The following is a 17,908-nucleotide window of genomic DNA, read 5'->3' as shown; positions in this document are numbered from 1 at the left end:
TCTCGGCACGCCCGTGCCGGGCGATTTGCTAACCCGGGTAAGGAGGCGGGGGGGGGCAGACGGCTGCCCTGGGCAATCGGCGGCGGGCAGGAAGGAGAGCGGGGCGGGGGAGAGGCGGCGGCAGCAGCAGCGCGGCTCTGGGCCCGGCAAGGACGCCCCAAGGGCGCTCGCTGTCCCTGGGGAAAGAGACCCGCCGCGGCCATGGCCTCCTCCAAGCCCCTGTCCCGCTTTTGGGAGTGGGGCAGGAACATCGTCTGCGTGGGGCGCAACTACGCCGAGCATGCCAAGGAGATGGGGAATGCGCTGCCCCGGGAGCCCCTGTTCTTCCTCAAGCCTTCCTCGGCCTACGTGCGCGAAGGCTCGCCCATCCTCCGGCCCTACTACTGCAACAACCTGCACCATGAAGTGGAGCTGGGGGTGGTGATCGGGAAGAGAGCCCAGGCCGTGTCCCAGGAGGCCGCCATGGAACACGTGGGGGGCTATGCCCTCTGCTTGGACATGACAGCCAGGGACACCCAGGAGGAGTGCAAAAAGAAGGGTCTGCCTTGGACCTTGGCCAAAGGCTTCGATTCATCGTGCCCGGTCAGTGACTTTGTGCCCAAGGAGAAGATCCCAGACCCTCACAAGCTGAAGATCTGGCTCAAGGTGAACGGAGAGCTGAGGCAGGAGGGGGAGACCTCCACGATGATCTTCTCCGTCCCTTACCTAATCAGCTACATTAGTGAAATATTCACCCTGGAAGAAGGGGACTTGATTCTGACAGGGTCTCCCAAAGGAGTTGGGTCTGTGCAGGTCAACGATGAGATAGAGGCTGGGATAAGCGACGTCCTTTCCATGCGGTTTAAGGTGGCCCAGCAAACACGTGGATCCTAACCAGGAGCTGGGCTAGGACCCTGTCTGCATTGGAAGAGGCTCTTTTGGGAACATCTGGTGAACAAAGAGACGCACAAGCTGTCCTGTATGTTAAATGCTTACAGGGCCCAAGCATCTAATAGACTGTCACGCATCAAGGACACGTAACCCACGAGCTCAAAAGCCATTTCACTCAAACAGCCCCGTTTCCATGGAGGTATCAGCCTCCTCTGAGGCTGTGAACCTGGAGTCCAACCCAGCTTGGGGCAGATGGTTAACACCTGAACTGTACCTTGGAACTGTTGATGGAGACAGTGTGCTGGACAGCTGGGGAGGGGAGCTGGGATGGTTGTCCCTGTGTGTGCTCTTCCATTCTACTTGTGCTTTGAGCTTTGCCAATGTATTGCCTTAAAAGAAAAATTATAAATTAAACCATTAAAATGGTGATGTAGGAGCTAAAGCTCACCCATGCTATACAAAATCAAAGATGTATGTGTAACAGTAAATCAAGAATTACAGCTTCAGAAAGAATTTCTCTCCGTGGGGCATTCTACAATAAAAAGATGTTTGCTTTTTAGATTAGTTTCACAATTCCTCCGTGCATTTTTCAAAGGTACAAATTAAATGAGGATTGCTTTCCCTCCCACTCCAAGCGGGAAGTGTGCCAGATGCTTGGCAGATTTTTTTTTTCCTAAACTGAGCTTTAAATATGCTTCTAAAAATAAAATAATACAGAAGTTCAAGATTAAAGAAGCTCATTGGTTAAGCTCACCAGTAAATGTCTTTACTTTTACTGATTTAAATATATTTTTAATAATATTAAAAAAATCTAACTGCAACAATTACCATTACTTGTACAATACAGTGCAACAGTTGGAGTTTTTAAATGTTTCCAGCTGTAAAAAGCCACGCTGTGTAACTTTTCCTGTTTCCAAACTCACACTGATCTAACACTCTCTACCAGTTTGCATGACAGTGAGTTCTCTTTCAATTCAATGGAGTGACGAAGTTGTAAAATATAATTAAAAAAACCCTTCCCCCAAACATCAAAACTTATCATTTTCAAAGGTTGCACAGAACTGACTAATTTCTAACAAAAACAGATGGATTATTTTTTGACATACATGCAAGCACCAAAGTTAAATGCTTCCATTTATTGGAGCCAGATCTTAATAACCCCTTGGCTTTTAGAAGAGCATTTGGAGAGTCTTGCAGAGAAAATTACTGCAGCCTGAAGACAAGAACCTCTGTGAAAGAGCAGCATGGTCCAGGACACTGCAAATCACATGGTAAAAAGAAAGCAGAACACATTGCAGAAGAAAAATAGACATTTTCCTATCAACTTGCTTCTCCAGCTGCATACATTTGTAGCACACACTGCGCACCCGTACACCACCTGTACGAGGTATGGCCCTGCAAACACACCCACATTTCAGTTCCCTCTACTTCAACTTAAGCCAATGGCTTAAAGCACATGTAAAAGTTCTTTGTGTGATGAGGCCTAAATGCTGTGGACATAATTCAGATTTCATCTAAAGGAAGCCTAAGGAACTGTGGCCAACTGAAACAACCATTCAGCTATTGCATCTGAACAGAACCAGTCCCTGGCTCATAGAAGTCAAAATGCTCCTTGATTTAAGCCTGCCTCTGTCAGCGGGGAAGCTGTGCTCTTAATTTGTTGCAATTCGATGAGCTGGGCGAAGCAGAGAAGTCAGGCAACAGAGCTGGGCCAAGCAGGGAAGTTAGGGTGAATAATTCTGAAAGAGGAAGGATTAAATTCACTTTCTGTACTGTTAGCCTTTCTTTGTGCCCATCAAACAATACCATCTATGGCAACAGCAACAATGCATCATTTGTAGTTTGGTCTTAAGCACTGTATATTGATGGCTGAGCCGAGTTACGATTAAAACTAATGGAAACATTCACTTCAACGTTTTCCAGGCATAGCGGCTAATACGCTGAAGCTGTTTATTGCTGCAACAGAAGAAACGCAGTGACCCAACACTGGCAACATTTTTTTGTGCTTTAGTTCCTTGTTCCCACTCACATGAGTAGGGGGATGCAATGTTGGAGTATTGCTTGTCAAAATTCACCCTTTTCTGTAGGGGTTTTCTCTCTGCTGTGTTGCTTTAACGGGTAGGTAGTGAATGAGGGGTGATTAGAGTTCCTCAAAGCATTCCAGCCTAACAAATACTTTGCAAGAGAACAGCCACAATATCTTCCCTATTTGAAATAGGTCAACTCCTGATATGCTCGGAAGGTGAGGACTGGTGAATGTAGCAAATACACAGCTGCAGGGGAAGCTAAGGACAGAAACAGGTTTAAAAATAGGAAAAAATACACAGAGAAGGACAAAATACACATACTGGCGTTATTTGTGTTCAGCTAACAACAACTATTTTGGTGAAGAAGAGTCCTTTCTTCTCTACCGCTTGTACTCTTAGCTTGATTGGTTGTCAGAGGTCCCTGGTAATTGATTACTCCATTCTAATAAGACTGCCCTAAAGAAAAGCAGCCTACTAAGTCTGCACTAAAGAAAAGCAGCCTTGCAAACATCATGGCTCTTTTCAAGCCCCTGCAGTTGCCAGAAATTCCATGTTTGGACTCACCAATATACACTACAAACCCAGGCAGTATTTCAAAGTGGGTCTTTATTTTTTAAACTAACACAAAAGTAGCATGTAAGTAGCAAGGCAGTTAAAAACACAGAAGCTCAACAGATCTGTCTTGTACTATATGTTATTTCTGATTTTTAAAAATATATTCTAAACTGAGTGAAGAAAGGTTCCATCCTCCTTGTAAGGGGGGGTAAGAACTGACTTTTCTTAAGCTGAGGCCCTAGTACACTTTTTAAAGTACAATCACCTGAAAAAGATCAGCACAGAAGTCCACTTACAGGGATTAGTAATGCATATTCTTGATGCATACCATCAGAACATACTTAGCAAAATACATCAACAGCCTTCAACCTCTAAGAACAGTGAAGAAATAGTCTTTTTCCTAGCAGTTATCAAGACATATAATGTAATCTCTTATTTCCAAACTCTTTTCCCAACAAGCTCTGACTGGCCTCTATAGGGTCTGCAAGTTTGCATGAAAGAACATTGACCTTCAGTCCGGTTCTCCAGCTGGGTGACAAAGTAACCTGTAAAAATAGTTAATAATAATTTTTTTTTTACTGCTGTATAGCACTTTGAAATACTTTATTTTCAAATATCACACAGCATGTTTAATTGACAGATTGGTTATACATATTTAACATTATTTTATACATGAGTACACACATTTTATGCTATATACCTGTCAGTACTGAAGTAAAACACTTTGATTTTTTTCCTGGAAATAGGGCAAAGGGTGGAGGAGATAGGAGAGTAAGAACAGTTTTGCTAAGCAGGGCAAGTTTAAAAAAGGGAGTCAGTTTAGAGTTGTCCTAAACCAGGCAGTTCTGTGAAAGAGGATTCCAGTCCAGTATACAGCGTGCAATTAAAAAAGTAAAAGATATTGCAAATAATAGCAGATCTTTTAACAATTACTCCAGGTGTGTGAATCTAATATTGTTGTTGCTTTAAGGAGAATTGCAGATTTTAGACATACCTAATCACATTATTTCCAAAAATACAGGTAACTGAGAAATATACCCAGGTAATCCCATATACCATACAATCTATTACAACTATTGACTGGGCCTTATTCTTGCAAGCAGATACTGTTAACTTCATTCATTATAAACCTACAGCCATAGAAGTCACTGACTAAATCGTGTATACCGGTTTTTGAAATACCAGTATTGGCTAAGAGCAGTTTGTGTCTTTCATAGTTTGCCTCATGTTGAAATTATGACAAAGACTACTTGGAATATGCAGAATTTGTACAAAAATATTGCTTATTTTAAAAAGTTCAGCAGAACTGACATGGAATTTTTCAGTACTAAATATACTAGCAAATAGGAAACAGCTACTGTTTTAAATTGACATTAAATACTAACTTTAAAATAAATCTTGCTTCGTTCCAAAAGAAGTTGCCATTTCAATGCAGTCTTCTTGTCTTCTGTTAGAGTGAGGAACTCACGGACCTGTTAATAATAGGACATCATAGAAGACTTCTTCAGCATGTAGTTATTACAACATCTCCACAACAAAATGATGATGAAAAGAGCTTCTTACACATTTCTATACATTCCTAAGCTGTGTTTTTCTCTCTTAACATAATGTTTGGTGTAATATATGTACCAAGACAGTCAGATTAATCACAATAAATTGCAAGGTGTTTGAGAAAAAAAATTAGGAAATTCCAACCATGTTCTCAGAAAAGTGTAAATTAATTAAAATAAAGCAGTATTCTGAATAGGGGATTCACTGTTACATTTAACGCATTTCTTCTTAATAGCAGCTTCTGACTTCTAACTTTTAACTTGTTAAAAAGCCAAGAGTGTGTGTGTATATCCATATGCAATTTTTTTTTGTGTACACACGCACATGAAGTACATTTACATATATTTGTAATTTTCACCAGGCTTCACAGCTCAGATCAAATAAGAACAACCTAATTAATTTCTACTTACTGTGCAGCCTAATGTTTCCTCAGCTACACAGTCAGACAGGTAACAAGAATAAAGAGTGCCGGTGTGATCTGTCAGATCAACAAGTATGTCAAAGCTTGCAAAAGTTGACTTTGAATCTGAAGAGATGTCACTGCAGAAAGTGCATGCGTTTGACATTTCATTCACCAGAAAACGGCATATTGAACTGAAACATAAGAAGATAATTAATATATATATGCAATTCCTCCTTGTTTGAAACTTTTCTAGACAGAGATTTCCCAAGAGACTTTTCTTCTTTAAAAATAAATCTTCATCTTCTAAACTCTTAAGTCTGTCTGAGACAAAACGGCCTCTTTCTTCTTTGCTCCTCTAGGACCAGAAAAAGCAAATTCTTCATAAAGCCAACTCCTTTTCTTTGCTAATTCTGGAAGTCTACACACCAGACATTCACATGGCATCCTCCAGGAGGAGTTTTATTTCTTGTCCAGAACTGGACTAAAATGTTGTTCCATCTAATTTGGGTCAGAAGAAGAAGGATAAGGACTTTTTAATACAAATTTAAAACAGGCAGTTGCTTACCACCTGTTGCGAATAATTTTAGATGCATTATCATCAATGTCCAGTGTAGAAATGTAGCCATAAATAATGCCATAGACTGGTTCAAGTTTCCCATCACTCTGTAAAGCTTTTTCTTTCAGCTGTTCCACGGTATAAACATCAACTATAGTCTCCACTAAAAGTTTAAAAGACATGTTAAGTGTGTCTGAGACAGAAACAACACAGATGAATAATAACAAAAAAGGATCTTAAGGTGATAAAAAGGATTTAATCTAAAGCACCAGAAAAGCCCCCCACACCTTTATTTTGAAGCAGGCTTGTCATTTGGGGACCAAGAAAAAAAAAAAAAAGAGGAATAAAATGAGGAAAATACCTAATATTTAATCTTTGTATCTCTCAAAATGAGTTTTTGACAAAAAATTCCCCTCTCCATTTTCATACTTACTCAAGACAGAAGGAACATGCCAGACAGGCTGCAAGTTGGCATGGTCACCAACCCTGAAGACGCATAACTGATTTTATAAAGGATAGCCCCAGTAACAACACTCCAAACTAAGTATTCAGCTAGGCTATACCTTAGTTTTGTTTCTATGAACACACAGAGCAAGAACTTGGTATTTCCACTGCACTATGAAACGACAATAGTTAAATAAAACAAAGATTTTGGATCCATGCTTACAGTTAATGGATTCTTTTGACTGCTCCTCCATTTTATCATGCAAAGGTCCTGACTGTGCACTCTCTTTTATGAAACTGAAGAGAAGATTTGCTTCTGCTGTTTCTTGAAAACGTATTTTAAAAAGTTATTAAAATATGTAGCATGTAAAAATAACAGTATAATTATATTTTACAACTTTTTATTCTGGTAGCACCAACACGTTGTCTCTTGAAATTAGCCACGAGATGCTTTTCTCTTTTTTACTTTAACTGTTAGTCCTACATGGAATATATGAAGGCTGCTTAGATAAAATAAAATAATAATTAAAAAAAGACAAGAGTGGAAGCCAAAAGCATTAGTCACTACACAACAGACAAGAAGCAGGGAGCTTTCTGAGGCAAGCAGGCAGAAGAAATCTAGACCTCCAATAGATTCATTCATGTATTCTAGCCTATAATGATCACTAATACCAAAGCAATACTTCAATAGCTCTTACCTGGATTAGTTGTAATGATGGTTTTTGATATCACAGTTGCAGTCATACAGTTCCTAAATTTGTCAAAGTTTATTCTCACATCTGATGCAAATATTACTGTGCACAAAAAAACCCAATCCTGTTATTGTAGAATAAGTATCATGTTAAGAATTACAGTAAAAACATAAAAACCAGAGTATTATACCTGTTTCTCGTGGGATCCAACTCTGTGCAAGCTGGATAGATTCATTATCCCAACTAAATTTAAAAAAAAAGTTAATGTATAAAAACATTTTTGACACAACACTCAAATTGTTTAGTACTAACCTACTAAATAATATAGTTATAATTAAATTGGTCAAAGGGGACACAACTCCTTTATTGCATGCAAATGCAATGCCATGTGTATCCACAGGCATCTAGTTTGCAGCCAGCCAGGATGCTTTATGTATGGTCTAATACAGTCCCTTATTTTATCCCATGCCAAACAGGATAAAATAAAGGGCTAGTAGATTGTTCAAAATTATTAAATGCAGAATACACCTGCAAAAAATACTGTGTGTTTTTCAGAGCTTTGACAAACATAACTTCTAACCAAAGCAAATCACAGTTAAAATAACTGCTTATCAGCTGAGCCTTTTCTGTGGGAACAAGTCGATTGCTCACATCACTAGGCCAGATGTTCAGCTGGCTTTACAACACTGGAATCCTTGTAACTGTGTCTGAGGCTAGAGTGAGGTCAGTGGTATCCCTCAAAAATGATAATTTGATGGTTAGGTCCCTTGATAAAATCTCATTCAGTTCCTCATAAGTTTGGATGGCAAAAATACTGCCAAAGCACAGTTTTGTTCTGGTGGATTTTTTTCTTAAGCCTTGGAAAAAGATTTAAGATACTTAGTTTTCATCTAGCGTTGCTCAGCCACCTCTTCACCGATGGCCTCTGAAATACCTTCACTACAATGCTGTTGCTCAAGGATTTCCTGAATCTTTGCCTCTACCTATGGCTCCACGAAACCCCAAAAGACACTGTTTGGGTAACCACAGTACCACCACCTAGCCTCTGCTTCTAAGGACTCCTGAAGCATAGAGCTTTATATCACTATGCACCAGCACTGAAACAAGACTATCAGAGGTGCTGCTGCAAACTGACATCCGTGGCAGCTCAAGGTCTAGAAAACTTTACACTGTAGATGCTTATTACTCATGTTGTGTATCCATTAACTGTGTTAAACATTACACCGAATGGTAATACAGTTTCTAACTCAGAGCGCAATGCTATCTTGTTACTTCTATCTAGGGAACAAAGGTCATTTCAACCAACGGACAGCAAACCCAGCACAAACGAATATCCACATACCCTTGCATGTAGATAAGTCACAAGCTTATTGAACAAACTATGGGCAAAATATAAATGTTCCTGTGTAAAAAATTCACTATTTACATACATAAATAATATAGACATAGTTGTGTTTGTAAATGGGATAGTTTGAAAATATGGACAAAGTAGTATCAAAATGTGTCTGTGCTGTTTTAAACATTTAAAAACCGTTTCAGCCTATTTCCATTCCACTTATTAATTCTGCTTGGCTTTAAAAATGAAGCATGCTCCTCTTTTTTTTCCAACTAGTTTGTGGAACAAACGTACTGCCTTTGCAGCTGTTTTTAAATGCCATTTCCTGAATTACTTCAGATTTCCACATAAAACAATGTAAGTATTTGGAACTAAGTTTCATTTTGCCATTCATGAGCTAGCAGTCTGTCAGCAAGTCATAAAACTAGACAATATATATTAGGTCACTCTAATGAATCTTTTTTTTAAACCTCTGTTCAGTGTACATTGCCTCATCACAGTTGCTATCCAAATAACAATATATTTAAATTAAAATACAGTGTTATAACAGTGTGTATTATAGTTAATTTCTTTACCTACTCTTGCATTAATTTGTGTATTTTAGTGAATTTAAAAAAACCAAACTTTACCATACTATTGGAAAAGATATCTCTGTTTCATCATACAACTTTACTTCACACCTCTGACCTTTTCTTTTGTCTGAAGTCATAAAATACTTTGGCTCCCCAACCTTTAAGAAGAGAGAAAAGCAGTCACTTTTCCACTACTAAGTGTTTAGGAAAACAAAAGTGATAACCTAGAAAAAAGAGGAGCCAAAAAGGGGGGGAAAAACCTGTAGACTACTAAGTAAAAAAACAACTCCATGTACACCGCTAAAACTTTAACAGTATTTTTACTTCAAGATAAAAAGACACATTTTATTTTATAAAAATCTGCAGTTTAAAAATTTCAAGTTATCTACTGCTTGCATATGAGTGATTTCAAAAAGACTACTGATGTAGGACATTTCCATTCCCTTAATTTTCCCCCCTCATGTCCTTGATAAAAATCTCAAGTAGCTTCTATGGTTATTGTAACTTGGCTGAAGTGACTGCCAACCTAAACAAACAAACAAGACCAGTGATTCCGGTCCACTGTGTGTCCCAATATCCATATTCACACTTAAGTCAATTAAGTTACCCATGGTACAGTAAAAAAAAAAAACCACCTCTCTGTCGTGGCTCCTTGACTTACTGACATTACAGCTGCAAGCACATTAAGGATTCGTCCATCGAGGCTTTGTCCATTTGCAATGATATCACCCAGTGAATAATAATCCTGAGGGTCCTTGACTGGCAGATGCAACAGAGAAAGTAGTTTGGTGTCCATTTCATAACATGGAGATGTTTTGACCTTGGAATGATTTTCACTGAGCAATAATTTGTAGCAACTAGATAGTATGCACAAAACAAATCACATCAATCAACATTTCACTCTACCAATATATTAACAGTGTAAAATGTTAATTCAATTCACATGAGAAAATAATTGCTGATTTATTCCTCTGTTGTTTTCCCTAAAGATCTGGAAAAATTTGAATTAATTTGTTCTAAAATTATTTTTAAAAAATTATATACTTTACTCTCATGGAAGACTTATTTTTATATAGTTTATACTTATTTAGAATTTAAATGCTAGCAATGTACAATATATATTTGTAAATCTTTCACCCCTTATCAATCACTGAAAAATAAAGTAAATTCTGAAATGTCTGTAATCCAGGTAATTGAGAGGTTTTGGCATTGTGACATAATAAATCACATATGTGACAATCAATTCAGACTGGATTTGGTAAGGTGCTTTCAAAAGTAATAGCCCAGTGACCTCAGCAATATTTATAATGCACTGTCAGCCAGTGGAAATAAGATATATTCAACATACACTGGATAAATATATTTTACAAATGCTTACAAAATCTATAGATTTAAAGAGGAACTCTTCCTCAGTGAAGTTTCTACCTGACATTTGTTCTTTTACTACTTTCCATTTAGCCAGAAAGTAAATGGCAAGTCTAACTACTACAGCTATACATTTGCAATAAAGCTTAGAGGTGATCAGTAAGGAAGAGCATAAAACTTCTGACTTGCCAATTTAATGCACATATATGCAATACTCTTATGTCTGCCATATGATTAAAAATATTAGAACATGACCAATGAGGAAAGAAACCTTAATTAAGGAACAGGTGTATTAGTCTAACATCTGCATCTTAGATATCTAAGGTAAGTTAAAACATATCTAAATTACAACTTGCAATGTTAGTTAGTTTCATATACACTGAAAGACAACAGATGTACATTGCATGATACAAAAGAAATGGCAATGCCTTACCAAACAAGTAACAAGTAGCATTATTGTGTATTAAAATACCTTCTAGATAAACATGTCATGTGAATGGATTTCAATAAGGATATACTGTCTATAAAACAGTTATGGCTGATAAAACACTTTGGCAAAATCAAATCCATTTCAAATAATTTCAGTAGACTTTACTTAAAGAATGAAATTCACTCTGTTTAGTTACAAAGAGCACTACTTTATGACAAAACTCCAAAGACCATATACTGAGAAATATATTCTTTTGTGAGATTATTTGACCATACACAGTTGAACACAGGGAGGAAGGTACAGCTACACAAGAAGATTAACCCCAAATACTTCTACCAAGTGCGTGCTGCTGCAATCGGCTGGCAACTAAAGCAAGTATTAACTTTGATCTTTCTGAAAAGAGCTACCAGTCTATGCTTTAAATTTACCTAGGAGTTACAGGGTTGAATTTTTCTTCCCTTTCTGCTTCCTTTGACTGAACTAAAGGATTTTCAATTGTAACTAAAATAAAGCATAAGTAATGTTAGGAAACTGAATATATATAAAGAGAGATGGCTTTTAAAAATTATTGGTTTTGAGGTTGATATGGAAAGGAAAAGATACATGCAGTAACATATGAAAACCGTATCTGTCCAGACAGCTCACATTATAGCCAAAGTCCCACAGCAGTCCTCAAGACATTTAATGGAAACAAAATGAAACTGAGTCTTCTGCATGTACTCTTTATAATCACAAGTTTTATTCAAACACTCTGATCTAGCAACCATGGGCAACAAAGTTCTTCTGTTAACTTCACAAGATAAAAGCACATACTATAAATGAACATAAGATTTTTGTTGTGTTTTTATGAACAATCATAGACATATCTATAACTAAATTAATACAAAGAAAAATACCAAGCTACTTTTTTGTAATTTTTAAGAACTGGATATAATGTAAGAATTTAGATTGATTAACTATAGGTGAGTTTTGGGTGGCTGCATTCAGTGGGTTTGTATCTAGTATTTTTGTTGACATATTTACTGGCTTTGAATTTAAATCCTTGAAGTCTTATTCCTTTCCTCTTTATACTTAACATAACTGAACAATTTGTTTCCAATTAGACTGTTTTCTGAGTCCTCAGAGAAAAATATAGCAAAACCACAAATACATAACACTGATTTACTGGATAAAAACCACATTCAAATAAAAACATGTTAAGAATAAACTCCAGCTTACCACAGTCACCAACTCTAAAGCTTTCTGAAAGTGATCTAATATATTCTTCTCTGCCCCAGGAATTTACATTTATAAAATAAGTCGGTGAATCACGAATAGTAAAACTGAAGGTATATCTTTCGGACCCGATGTCTGCAAAAATAAACAGCACTATTACAATTCATTAGCACAGCTTGATTTCAATCTAGAATATATGTATAAAAACTATTATTTCAAAGTTTTCCTGGATTTTTGTCATGAATTTACTACTCGCAGTCTGGTGAGTACCACTAGAGGTCAGCAGACTGTTCAGTAAACACACTGGCCTTCATGAACGGGGATGGCTACAACTCACGCCTTGGTTGTGCCTGTACCATTCCGTCCACCACTTGACTTTAGGCAGCACCATATAAACTTACAGATCTAATGCAAGAGAAATAAAAGAACCATACGATGCTGCTTTCAAGGCATGAGCAAACACATAAACAGGGTTAACGCATGAAGCAACACAATGAATGAGTGTACATACTAGCCCAAATTTTGTAGTAGGTAGGCTGTCTTTAGATGGCTGTGTCCACGTACAAGAGCACTGCGATGACGCACAATGCTGCGGATCACAGGCAGTACCACTGTCCAGATAGTACCAAGGGGTTTAACTGAGTAAAGCAAAGTGTTTCCAGCTCTATGGAAAGTTTGTGGTCAAGAGGGTATCAGTCTCAGAAACACTGCACTCTCTTTTCTCTCAGAGCTAATTAACAAAGCTTTCCATGGATCATACAGCATTATGCAATATGTTATTTTCAAATTATCAATGAAAACTGCATAGTGATCTGCATAGAGTAAACATAGTCTGGCTGTAGTTCCACAGAGACATAAATATGAACACCACATTTTCAGACTATGTAGAATTGTTTCTGACGATAATGATGACTTCCTTCTAAAAATTCACCACTAGAGCAGCTCAGCATGGCGACAACGCCAACAGAATAGCTGAGCACTTCACACAGAGCTGAAATGGTGCTCTAGGACTGGAGATGCTTCCTAACAGTTTCTGTATCAACTCTAAGTTGTAGATATGTTATTTCGATTTCCAACTAAGGCTGTATTAACAATATATTATTCCCATTTTTTCTTTAGAAATGTACGATAAGATGAAGCTGGTGCTATTCAGACCAGAAATTACCTGTTTCACTCCTCAAAACATTTCCTTAAGATTTCTGGTTTAGGACAGAATTATTAGGAAGGGACCAAAATAAATTCCAGCAGTATTTACACAATAGTGGGTTCGACATTGGTACCATCTTCTTCAGACCCTGAAACACTGCCACAATACAGTTTTTCCAAACAAATTCTAATTGATAAGGTTTAGCCAAACTAATGATGCTCTTTCATCTTGGTTCTCAAACACACAATATTTTTTTTGCACATTTTTAGTCTATACATTTTACACTAAGTCTGTTTAGCATTTAGATATTGCTTTCAGTCATATATGCCAAATTATACTGTATAAGAAAATGAAGAAAAAACAGTTAAAAGGGACTGTACTTTTTCTGTCTGGAAAGCCTCTGACATCTGTTTTCCCAATAACCACACCGATTACATTCTAAAAAATAAAAAGATTAGAATACAAGTATTAAACACAGATGTATATGATGAATTTGATTTCATGGACTTGTACTCTACTGATGATAATAAACATATTTCTGAATGGTAATCATTTTAATCTATTTATTCCACAGTATCATATGAATGAAAGACTAAAACATAAACATACAATTTTACTTTAAGACTGACTAATAAAAATATTAAAAGAAATACATCTGTTTCTGTTTGTAAAGACAATGGGGGGACAAAAGTTCACCCAAAACATTCACAGTTTTGGCTATTCTACAGCAATGTCTCCTCAGGTAGGCAGCAATATTGTTGTTTCATGCTCTCTTCACAGATCTCAGATCCCCTTAAATGCACCATGAAAAGTCTGGACAGGATTTATTTTATGGTTAAGAGTCCAAAGTTTCCCCTGCTGTCAGCACAAAGATACACACACACATCCATCCACAGGAAGGGCCATTTATCCTATCCTCATCTAAGCAACATAAATTTCTACAGGTGTCTCTTTCTTGCTGTCTGTCTCTCAATCGAATACAAAGGGACCTTAGGCAATGAACTTTTTTGATGATTCAAAATAAAATTCATCTTATTCTGCTTTGCTAAAACTTTATTTATTATGCAAAAGCACCCCAGTCTAAATTGTCAGACAAAACTACTAGGCACAAACACACACAGGGAGATATATATATAAAATATATATTAATAATATATAGCTGTGTGGTGGTCTGGTTTTTTGTTTGTTTGTGCGGTTTTTTTAAAAGGTCCTTCTCAGTGTGAGAGAAGAGTATTGCAGGGCTAATTTGGGCACTTAAGATGTAAGCAATGAAAGTCAGTATGGTAACAAGGACTGAAAGAAAAGACCGACATTGCAATATTGCAAGGGTCCTTCCAAACATGAAGCATGCCACTTCTCTTCCACTTCACGTGCACTTCTTGCACTACTGCCTGACTTTCTCATTCAAGCAGGGGAACTACAGCCATCAGCTAGCAAGGACAGTGTAATGATTTAGGAATCCACACGGGCTGAATTTTGCAGCTATTCACAAAGCAAAACAACCTGACTTCACTGTAACAATATTGACATGTGCTCGAAAGTTTGGTCTCCCATTTCCAGTTTACTGTGAATCACTAGATGGAGCAAGGTAGCTGTCTTATCCTACAGTGATGGAAATGAACTCGTTAAGAGGACATATGTGTACAACAGTGTAATATCCTATTTCTTTCAATCTTTCTAACAGAACATTTTCTATCTGTCCACAACATGCAGCAATTTGGATTAGGATTTTATTTTTCTATTTTTGTTTCATAAAAAAACACATTTTAATTAAATCAGAGCACAACATACCCTGTATCTCACCACCAGTCAAAAGAACTGACATTTAGGATGACTCTCCACACAAATTAAGCAGACGTAAATCTGCTGTTTCCAAAAGAGATCTCCACTCTCCCTGCTGCGAATATATTCACCTCTCTCATGTTAGCACTAAGCCTGCACAGCAAGCGACAGAAGGAAGGAAGTGATCTGGCTGGAAACTATGGGGGGGGAGGCATGGGGAGAAAGAGGGTAGAAAAACTTCAGAGATCATTTCCTTGATCAGCTTATTGTGCAACCACACAGTCACTAGTTTCACCAAAAGAGGAGGAGTGGGACATGCCTGCAATGAGGAAGTGGGCTGTACTGCCTTTTTTGGCAGGGCACTGCTTAAGGCTGCTCAACCAAATCATGAGACTACAGCATTTACACATTGTAAGTTTCTTAGACTTTGATCTATTTCACTTTTAAAAACATAAACTGCAAAGTAAAAAGATAGGACATTTTGATACTTTAAATGATGCATGCTCAGCTGTCTCAACCTCCCAAGCACATATTGATCTTCTATCATGAGATATTACTGAATTACTTTTTTATAACAATACTTTCTTTACTATATGTTGCTAATTGCAATGCTCAAGATTAGTTTTATTTGTAAAATAAAAGCTTTGAACTGAGTTAGCAGATTGCTGTATTTGGGAGTAACCGTGAATGACAGATTAAATTAGTTTTGCTGGAGACGCCAAGTTTATAAAAAGTTGGAAAGAATATACAATACTGCTGTGAGGGCACATAAAACTCCCTCTCCTAGTTCATCCCTTTTCTGCAATTTATCTTTCATTTGTTTAAAATCAATGAGAAAAAAAAAGGGGGCTTAATTGTGCCCCTCCCAAATAAAAAGCTGTTGGAACAGGAAAACTACTTGTTTTCACTCTCTTCAAAAGGCATCAGGATTCCATGGGGCATACAGCTCTGTAGACAGCGCATCTACTTGAAGCTGCACGGGGAGATAGGGCTGTAACACCGCACCACAGCTCCCAGTGCAGCCATGTGGAAATGCTGCCTCTGTTTTATTCTCCAGGCTCCAACTCCCAGCAGCACTGAACACTCAGAAGACATGTTATTGCTGGTGGGCTACAGAGAGAAGGGTGGGAAATACTGCAACAGAGGGGATAACATAGCCTTTTCCCTCTCGTATTAAAACATGATCTTGGAGAGCAAAGAATGAAAAACTGTGCCCTCCCTTCCTATTTTTATTCAACCATCTAAAACCCAAAAGAGAAAAATACTGAGTTTTACAACACTCCTCTGTTCAGCTCTTACTGCAGTGATGGTAGTCCTCAATCATACCAGGACAACAAAAATCTTCATAGTCAAACGTCTGTATGAATCTACCAACTACAAAGCTTTGTTGTTTAAGTTTACTTTTTGGTTCATTCTACTCTCCTGCACTCCCACAAGAAAAATTCTTAGCTCCTTATAAACTGACAACCGCAAAACCTGCTTTTTGTTCTAAAAAAACAGAAACAATTCTATCTGACATGTAATTGTGAGATTTTTATCCAGTTAAAACACCATACCATCCAATGAGAGCTTTGTTTGAATAATTCAAGACTATGTTATTTAGCTCAGTGAGATTGAGCACACAAGTAAAGGCTGCAGGATTGGGCCTTACGTTCATAGCTTGCAGTGAAAGACTATTGTAGGTTACAGATGTATTGTGACTACATAATGCTGACTCTGTACACGTCTTTACTAATTCAGCATCCATTTAAAACATCACAAAGAAGCCTCTGATACTTTCAGACATTGAATTGTCCAGTCAATATCTACAGTAGTGGTATCCACATACTATGGACAACAGCAGCATCAATTTTCATTTTGCTGGTTTATACACAAAGAAGGTAAGGTACTTTATATCTAACAATTATACTAATGCTATTAGTATCTAAATACACGTCAATTACATAATTTTGCAGTAATATAATACAGTCATATACAATTCCATTTGAGAACAAAAGTACTATGTCTGAGACTTACAGGACGAGCAAGATTTGGATGCAGATCTGAAAGTGCAACGAAGTCCCGTTTTGAACTAGAATAAGCCATTCTTTATCTGTAACTTGAGAAAACTAATTTAGATTTAAAAATCTAAACAAATCATTTAAAACTATTCATAGTGAGAATAACAAGTTATTTTTTAACACAAATGTTTTGACCTAAATAGCATCTGTTTTCAATAAAAAGCATTTCAAGCCATCTGAAGTAGACAATTCCTTGTTGTTTTTATTTGGCAATGTAAGTTATGAATTTTACTGTAACTACCCTACCTACGCTTCTCAAGTAAAGGTCTGTAAATTTTATTTATTTATTTATTCGATAATTAAATTCCTCCATTAGCACCAGCCTCTGAAAAATATTTACCCTCCTTCTCCTGTCTGGGAAGTCTAACTGAATTTAATGAGACAGTTCATATATAAAAGGCCATTTACATGGGAGGAAAGAAAAGTGTTGGTTTGCAAACCACCTTAATCAAGGTTTTGCACTTTAAATATTCAGCTACTTCAAAACGTGAGTTCATTCCTTCCTCAAAGTAGAAAGGGTTTGAATTTATTAAAATATGTTTTTTTTTAAATCAGTTATTTTCAGGCTGCCAACATCGCATTACTGCCCATTCGTGTGAGATACTGCGCACTCAAGTCCTCTCTATTGATGCCAAAGTCGGGCCATGGACGCTTTGTTAGCCCATCTGAATGCCTCTTATTATTTCACGGCTACCCTCTGAGACATTATTGATATTTAGCAAATAGTTGTCAGATTCTTTTTTTTTTTTTTTTTGATAAAAGGAACCATCAAGTTGTCCAAATCTTAATAACCTTTAATATGAGAGAACTGCTGACATTTTTCAGAGGATGCCTGTTCAAGCTTTATAACAAAAGTCCTGAATGGCTTTCGCAGTCTTTATACCTGGCACCTTGTGTGAGAAT

General features: G+C 37.3%; 2 protein-coding genes across 2 annotated transcripts; one reads left to right on the top strand and one right to left on the bottom strand.

Annotated features, from left to right (window-relative positions):
- Nucleotides 1–3: 3 nt before the first annotated feature.
- FAHD1 (fumarylacetoacetate hydrolase domain containing 1) lies at nt 4–1,429 on the top strand. Its single transcript, XM_010312848.2, has one exon. The coding sequence runs from the start codon at nt 202–204 to the stop codon at nt 871–873; it is 672 nt and encodes a 223-aa protein (XP_010311150.1). The 5' UTR covers nt 4–201; the 3' UTR covers nt 874–1,429.
- A 2,433-nt stretch (nt 1,430–3,862) lies between these two features.
- MEIOB (meiosis specific with OB-fold) lies at nt 3,863–17,030 on the bottom strand. Its single transcript, XM_010312849.2, has 13 exons — nt 16,962–17,030; nt 13,544–13,601; nt 12,020–12,151; nt 11,230–11,302; nt 9,668–9,863; nt 9,064–9,164; nt 7,289–7,341; nt 7,105–7,200; nt 6,630–6,731; nt 5,972–6,125; nt 5,414–5,597; nt 4,838–4,924; nt 3,863–3,997 (listed from the first exon to the last, which is right to left on the bottom strand). The coding sequence occupies exons 1-13, from the start codon at nt 17,028–17,030 to the stop codon at nt 3,863–3,865; spliced, it is 1,440 nt and encodes a 479-aa protein (XP_010311151.2).
- Nucleotides 17,031–17,908: the final 878 nt, after the last annotated feature.

The sequence above is a fragment of the Balearica regulorum genome, chromosome 15, assembly GCF_011004875.1.
Source record: "Balearica regulorum gibbericeps isolate bBalReg1 chromosome 15, bBalReg1.pri, whole genome shotgun sequence".
Lineage (NCBI taxonomy): Eukaryota > Metazoa > Chordata > Aves > Gruiformes > Gruidae > Balearica > Balearica regulorum.
Note: the sequence above shows the minus strand (reverse complement) of the source record. Positions and strands in the feature narration are given on the sequence as shown.